Here is a 7,906-nt window from a genome sequence, read left to right on the forward strand (position 1 = left end):
TTATATATAGAAGAACCAACGTGGAGGAATAATCTCTTAATCAGCAAATATATTATGTATTAATTAGAAACATGAATAATGATATACCTCAATTCGTAATAATGTACTCTTGTTGAATTTGAAGAGATAAATATACTTCAAATATACTTCATTAATTATGAGCTCGATCGGTTTAGTCGATCATTCAATGTAATAGTACCTAGTTGATATCAAATGCTCACATATATAGATAGAACATATACTTTAGAGTTCCCGTGTCGTGTATGAAAAATAATATAATTCATAACCCTCTATTCTTTTCCATAAACCAAACTAATCACAAATTTTAAACTCAAAAAGAGAAGAAACAAACACTAATAACCACGAATTTATAAACCCTTGACACCCTCCTCTTCAATGATCACAATTTAATCAGTCTATTCCAAAAGCAAAAGTTCAAATTATGAACGCATTATCACCATACAGTAACTATTAATCTCAAAATCCATCATCAACCATCACCACACGTGCGAATATATATAAAAAAGAATCAGTCATTTACGTTGGCCGCCACGCACTAGCCCAAACCACCGGCTGATCTCTCCAACAAAGAAATATTCCGGCAGAATCAGAGCACTGTACCATCGACCAAACTCCTTCCTTATACCTCCTCAACAAAGCTTTGACGTCATCAGCCACCTCATCACTATACCCCACCGCATCAAACCCTCCATTCCTCATCCTCATCGACCACTTCCTCGCCGTCTCTCTCCTCTCCGTCGAATCCGACGGCTCACAAGCTACCACGTCAACGATCGCACGTCCCGCCGCACGCTCTAGCGTCAACCTCTCAGTGCTCGTCCTCGGAAAACTCTCTTCCAACGACCCAAAGCAAACCCTAAACCAACGTAGGCTTTCTCCAAACAATCTCAAGAACTCATCATCAAAGCCTTCTTCTCCGACAAGATCAGCTTCTTCTTCGACGATGGTCATTATCCTCGGCCTTAACCTTCGGAATTTAGATATCAGAGCGTCTCTAGGGTTTCCTCGAGGCACAATCCCATGCATGGCACCTACACAGTTGACGGCCAAGACCTCGTCTGATTTGATATCGAGCTTGTTGGGATCAAACTCAGATAAATCTCCGGCGTGATGAATAATATTGAATGTAAAAGGAACTCCCATTAGCCTAGCAAACTTCTCCATTCGGTGTCCTATCTCTTTCATCACACGATGCGATGCCGTTTGGTCGTTGACGTATTTATTAGCGACAACTATTGTGGTTAGTCTTAGGTGTGGCGTGTCGTCTGATCTTGTGGCTAAGGCTTCTAGAAGAGTTGGCCACTGAGTGCAAAACGTCGAGCTTATGTCAACGATGTGGATCTTTGCCTCTCCGTCTACTGCTTCCAAGATCGCTCCGTTTGCCGCCACATGTCCGAACGTGGCCCACGGGCTTACTTCTTGGAACTTGAGCATGGTCTTGCGCGTTTGTTCGAAGGAGCATGTCTTCTCCGTTGCTGCGGCGGTTACCATTGTGCGGTAACATCGTTCGCCTGAACCGGTCATGCGGTTGACGAGAGCTTGGAGGAAGTAAGAAGAGAGTTTCTGCTCGGTGTCTCCGTATGGTGAAGAGATCTCGTTGAGTGTCCAGAGGATTTGTTGGGCACGTGTGGTGTCTTTGTCGGAGAAGGCACGTGCTGCTTCGAGGAGGATGGAGTCGGCCCACTTGGCATTGGCTGAGAAGTCGAAGGAAGGAGGAGTTTGAGAGATGGAGAAATCGGAAGGGTCAGGGTGGTGGCCGGATGAGTAAGGTGAGGCCAAGGAAGCGGAGGCTGCTACGGCGGCGGCGGTGGAGGAAGGAGTTGGTGATGTGGCGGGATGGTATTGGGTGGGAGTAGTGAAGGGAGAGTAGTAGTTACTAGGATTGTTGTTGTGGTGATGGTTGTGTTGAGATGAATTAGAAGAGGAAAGGTCTTCTTCATCCATGAAAAAGTTTAAGCATTCTTCGACGACGTCGCTTTGTGGGAAGTTGTAGTGATCAGCTATTTGTGGAGAGCCAGTAGTGGTGGTAGAGGTTCTGCTTTGCGACGATTTATTTGTAATGATACTATCGGATTGTTGTTGTTGGAGACTAACTAATGTAAAGAGAGTGTCCATTTTTCTTCGTCTTTAATATGGAATAACAAAATGAAGAGTACAGAGAAAGAGAGATGGGAGACCCACAATATCTTAAGACTTAATACTTTGGTATGTATATTGCACCAGCATCGTGCGTTGTTGTATATATATATTATTTTATTTTTAAGTGGGAGTGAGTGAATCTTCGATGAAGCTGAGTTGTAGGGAATGGGTTTGGTGGTTTATGTGAGTTTTATAATTAGTAATTTAAAGAAAGAATGGAGCATGAAAAGAGGATTTTCTTGCATCAAATTGTTGTCTCATGTTTATCTTTTGGACTTAATAGATTATTTGAATCTAATCGTGTTTAGCAGAAAATAATTAGAGAGAGAGAACACCGATTTTTGTAACAACAATATGCTTTTTCTATTCTTGGCTAATCAAGAACGTTTTTTGTTTTTACTTTAACCCTAACTGATGATCGCTAAATAACTCTTGACGTAATGATTCTACTAGTTTTTTTTTAGTTTTATTTTTATTGGTTCTACGATTTAAACACTTCCCCAATCTTTTCATGATATATAAAGTATAGCTTACGTTATTTACATGGGAATATTAAATGGATTAGTTAGATATTTTGGAGGTTTCACTAGAAAAAAAGCCATGACAAAAGAAAATGAGAATAAAAAATAAAAGTTACAAAAATAAAGAAGAAAAGGATAAAAAGGTCGATATCATGTAATGGTTAGTGGGTTTCGCTTTTCTTTCCTTTTCATATCGATCCACCCGAGTAACCTTCCCTTTTATTTCTTCTTCTACATTTTTAATCTCTCTCTCATGCAATGTTGTATTTACGTGGATCGTTCATCACACAAATATGTTTATGAATATGTGATTTTTAGACACCTAGATATTGAAAACGACACACATGTTATACAGTTAGCGTAAATTTCCCAAAAGGCCGTGTCTATTACGATGCTTGTTAAAATATAGGCCAAATACATGAAACTAAAGTTGTTCAAGTACCATCCTAAGTAGTGTAAAATACAAATAAAAGGATTCCTCATACATCCTAAATCAGCAGACGCAAAAAGTTAGAACGTGTCCTTACTTATCTCCTACCACATCCAACCAATCAAGCGCCAAAAAGGTTTCAAAGCAGTGCAAATCTCCAAAATAGCAACTTTCTAAGTTTATATCACAAAAATAGCACCCAAAAACTAAAATGACCAAAATAGCATCTTATCTTTTGAAAAATTTAAATTTTTTTATTTTTCAAAATTTTAAATCTTATCCCCAAAACCTCACTTCTCAACTCTAAACCCTAAAACCTAAACTCTAAACCTTAAACTCTAAACCCTAAACCCTAAACTCTAAACCTTAAACCTCACCCCTTGAGTGCTATTTTTGTGACTTTTGGCCTTGAATGTTAGTTTGGGAACAAAAACTTGATTGCTATTTTGGTCTTTCTCTCTTCAAAGTATTAGACGATTCGCGACTAATTAAGTTCCATATGCAATGCACGAAATCACTATTTTATTACTATTAGATTTCTATTTGATGTATATGCGCATCTTGTTTGTTGATTAGTTAGGGGTTTGTTTGGTTTTGCTTTATCTGTTTAAATTTGTCTCTCATGTGCTTGGTTCCGGGCTTGTAAAAATTAATCCGCCGACTTCTTCTTCTGGAGTCTTAGACCATAGCTCTAATAGGAGTTTTTCCCATTGGAGTTCTTAATATATGTATTATGTATATATATATGTATGTATATATTATATATGTGTAAATAATAATAAGGGTTCTTAAGGATTGTTAAAAGCCTCTTTTAAAAACCCTTACCTATGGAGTTCCACAAAAATTTTGGACTCCATAATTACTTATACATATATAATATATACATACATATATATATACATAACACATATATTAAGAACCCCAACGGGAAGAACCCCGGTTGGAGGTGCTCTTGGACCGCCAGTTTTTGTCTATGGAATTGTGGTTGTGCAATTGCCGGCTTTGTATTCGATCAGACGTTTGCAGTTTGAAGTTTATGAATAAATTAATTCATATAACAAAAAGACGCATCTTGTTCCATACTACTAGTACTAATGTAGTCCGTAATGCTTTGAATCTGTTACATCGATCCCAAGTTCCCAACACAAATTTTGATAGACCAACGAAACAATGGCATGAACTATCAATTCAATTTTCTTTCGTTAACTACCAATTTTTATTATAAAGACGTATTTAATTGTACATATATACGTATATACATTGTTACAGAATTTATATAGAGATATGCGAAAATGTTATAAAATAGTAGGCCTGAGACTTTTATCCGAGATCCGGATTCGATCCGAGATTCGATCCGGATCCGATCCGAAAATCCGGATATCCGGAGGGGCCGAATCCGGATCCGGATAGTAAAATGTTGGATCCGTCAAAGCCGGATCCGGATCCGGATATCTTAATTTTTAAGTCCGGATATCCGGATCCGTAAGTTTTATTAATAAATATTTCAAAAATAGTAATATCTATATATAAAAATTAATTTTATTTAATATATTTTCATTTTTATAATAGTATATATAAATTTTATGTAAATTTTGTAATATTGTACATAGAAATAATTAAAGATGTTATATATATATATATTTTTTAAATTATTGTTAATATTTTATGTATATATATATATATATTAATATTATTTTTTATTTATTTTAAGGATCCAAATCCGGATCCGGATATCCGCCGGATATTACAATTTTTAGGAGGATATCTGACACCCGGATATCCGAGAACCCCGGATCCGGATAATGATAGTAAAATTATGGATCCGCCGGATAAGGATCCGGATCCGGATACCTTAAAATTGCCCGGATATCCGATCCGTCCCAGGCCTATAAAATAGAGCTGAGAGAGAATGTGTATAGGCGTGAGTGAGTGGGTGCAGGCGTGAAGAAAAGCTGACGCCTGACGGCGTGCATCAACATCATCAAAGCTCCACATTTTCCCTCTTCTAATTATTCACTTATAGCTTCTTTACTATTTTAGATTTTCTCATTTCATTTATATCTATCTTAAACCTTTTTCACATTAACACTTAATTAAGAAACCAACCCATATGTCATGTTCTATTCCCTTATATAAACAACAAGGTGTAATCATTATCTCAGACATCTGGTATTCTGGTGCATGCTTCTTTGTTTTCTTCTTCTTCTTCAATCATATTGCTCTGATTGAAAACACTCTCCACTGAGTCATGCCATTTTGTATAGAGTCCATATATACTCTTCTTTGTTTACATTTTTGTTCTTTTTATTATGCCTATTGGTTTATTATGCATATGCATAGAGCCGGGCTTGTACCAAGGCTCACGAAACATTCGTATGGGACCCCCACCTAATGGGACCCCACTCTTAATTTTTGCTTATGCAATGTTAGTATGTGTAATCTTATGTGCAACAGTGCAAGACAAATTAAAAATCAGAGTTTTGGTTTGTGGTGTACAGAATAAAATATTATGTGGGTCTGTAGCATTACCAAGTAAGTTATTTGACTTTCTGTATTTTTTTATTTATTTAAATGATTTATAATATTATAGTAAATTTTTTTTTAACTCACTAGAGGAAACTTACAGAACTGGTTCTTTAGCTTCTTCTTTGTAAACATAAGTTCATAAGAAAACGACAGATTTTTTCTTTTGATTCTTAGGTAAAATCAATTTTTTTTTTCTGAATAGGGCCCCGGAAATCTCAGGTCCGGCTCTGCATATGCAAACCTCCAGTTAACCAATGACACTTAATGCATAGGCTCATCAAGATTTCAACGTTTGTCTCGATACAAAGCATTCTTGTGAATCTTGTCTACCGAAACTCACGCCCCTTGTTAAATGACGTTAAATTCCCAAGTATCGACGTTAGATTTGAATCATTTGGCTGACACGTACCACTACAAGCTGAAGGAATGATAATCTAACAAAAAAATCGTGACATTACATGGTTATTTTTGGTTAATGAATAATGATACCACATAGCTAAGTATGATTAGTTAGTAAAAAACCACATCGCGAAAACGCTGATATTTAAAAAAAAAAAAAAAACAAAAACAAAAACGCTGATATTTTTCCGTATATTATAATGTTACCATGGTTGGTTTTGGTTAATGAATCATCTAAAATTTGTAATATCACCAGGTTATTTCTGTTTATATACTCTCATATATGTTTATATAAAAAAAAAAACTCACCCAAATTTTAGACCAGTTTATAAAAGAGGCGATACAAAAATAGATTATTGCATAGGCTACACACAATGTCTTAGATATACGTATCACGAGTCATCACCATCTCTTGTAGATCAAGTTCTCTTGAGTTTCTTCTACAATCATTAGAACTTTAGAAGTCCCATCTTCATTCAGAAGATTCAGTTTCGTATATCATTTTCAAGAATTCTGTTCTTGCATTATAGGAAAAGTCCCATCTTCATTCAGAAGATTCAGTTGATTTCAAATATTCACATATATAAAAAATAATTTCGGTTCTGCGTATCTATATTTTTGGTTTCAAGTGTATATATATACATTTGTTGTAAGTTTATACATGATGACACCAACCGACATGGCAAAACAAGTACATATATGTATATTCTAATTCTGTTTGTCAACATCTATAAATCATATTTATGCACGCACTAATAATTCGTTCGTTAAGCATATATGCTAAGATACAGTATCAATACACACTTGCACAAAACATATTCATGCTTATTCTTTTGGTTCAATAAGACGATTGTTTGAACTATTTGATTATCGTCCAATTAGCCATAGTCGAAAAAAAATCTGTAGGTCTCCCTCTTCCATCAATCACATAAAAGTAAAAAAGGACTTCTTGGGTAGTCAATTTCGTACCATATATGCAAATGATGTGGAAAGATCACACATTATTAAGATCAACTCAATCAACCTAGCTCAAACTAATAATTTGACATGACTGTACCGAGGGCCGTCTCAAATTAATTTTAGACCCTATTCAAAAAAAATATTAATAGTACATTTTATCAAGTAATTTTAAAATTTAATAACTTTGTCTGATTTTTTTTTTATTATAAGCTCTAAATTTAGCATTATATCTAAAATTTTAAAGTTTCTTACCATAATTTATCTATATATTTTAAAAAAATTCTTAAACTTTTTATTTTTATATTTCGGGGTCCTGTTAGATCGTTCCACTTGCGCGTGCTGTTAGACGGCCCTGACTGCACCGCTTTCTTTCTCAAATGTACAGTATATAAGTGACACCAGGTAAAGTTTTTCCAAAGCTGTACCGCTTTCTATCTAACATACCAATTTGAGGCTGATAAGATTAGTGTACAATTATACGAATTTATACAATAAACATAAAACTATGTGCTCAATTCCTAAAAAAAAAATCAGTGTTATCTTAAAATATACACAACTTTATATCGTTAGTGTCATGTTTAAAGAAATTCTAAAAAATGTTAATTGGTTAATGGATTTCATAAATTTGACTTTGCAACTCAGAATATAAGTTTAAGTTTGAAAAACTCGCTTTTCACGATATATAGATAAAATTATAATTTAAACATTAAATATTAATTAATAAAATGCATTCCATCATATATATATATATATATATATATCAATTTTATTATATTTTTTCTCTCAGAACTACAACAATCTATACTAATAAAAGATACCTTTTGAAGCCCCATAGAGCGTCCACATCAGCAAAAAAAACTTCTCCCGAAAGATGACACGTGGCATAAAATATAGTTTTACATTTTAATAT

At 34.9% G+C, this 7,906-nt stretch overlaps 1 protein-coding gene across 1 annotated transcript; it reads right to left on the reverse strand.

Moving 5' to 3' along the window:
* Positions 1 to 349: 349 nt before the first annotated feature.
* LOC106329527 (protein SHORT-ROOT-like) lies at positions 350 to 2,220 on the reverse strand. The gene has a single exon (XM_013768211.1). It carries the CDS (start codon positions 2,134 to 2,136, stop codon positions 538 to 540), a length of 1,599 nt encoding a protein of 532 aa, XP_013623665.1. The 5' UTR covers positions 2,137 to 2,220; the 3' UTR covers positions 350 to 537.
* Positions 2,221 to 7,906: the final 5,686 nt, after the last annotated feature.

The sequence above is a fragment of the Brassica oleracea genome, chromosome C3 (assembly GCF_000695525.1).
Source record: "Brassica oleracea var. oleracea cultivar TO1000 chromosome C3, BOL, whole genome shotgun sequence".
Taxonomy (NCBI): domain Eukaryota; kingdom Viridiplantae; phylum Streptophyta; class Magnoliopsida; order Brassicales; family Brassicaceae; genus Brassica; species Brassica oleracea.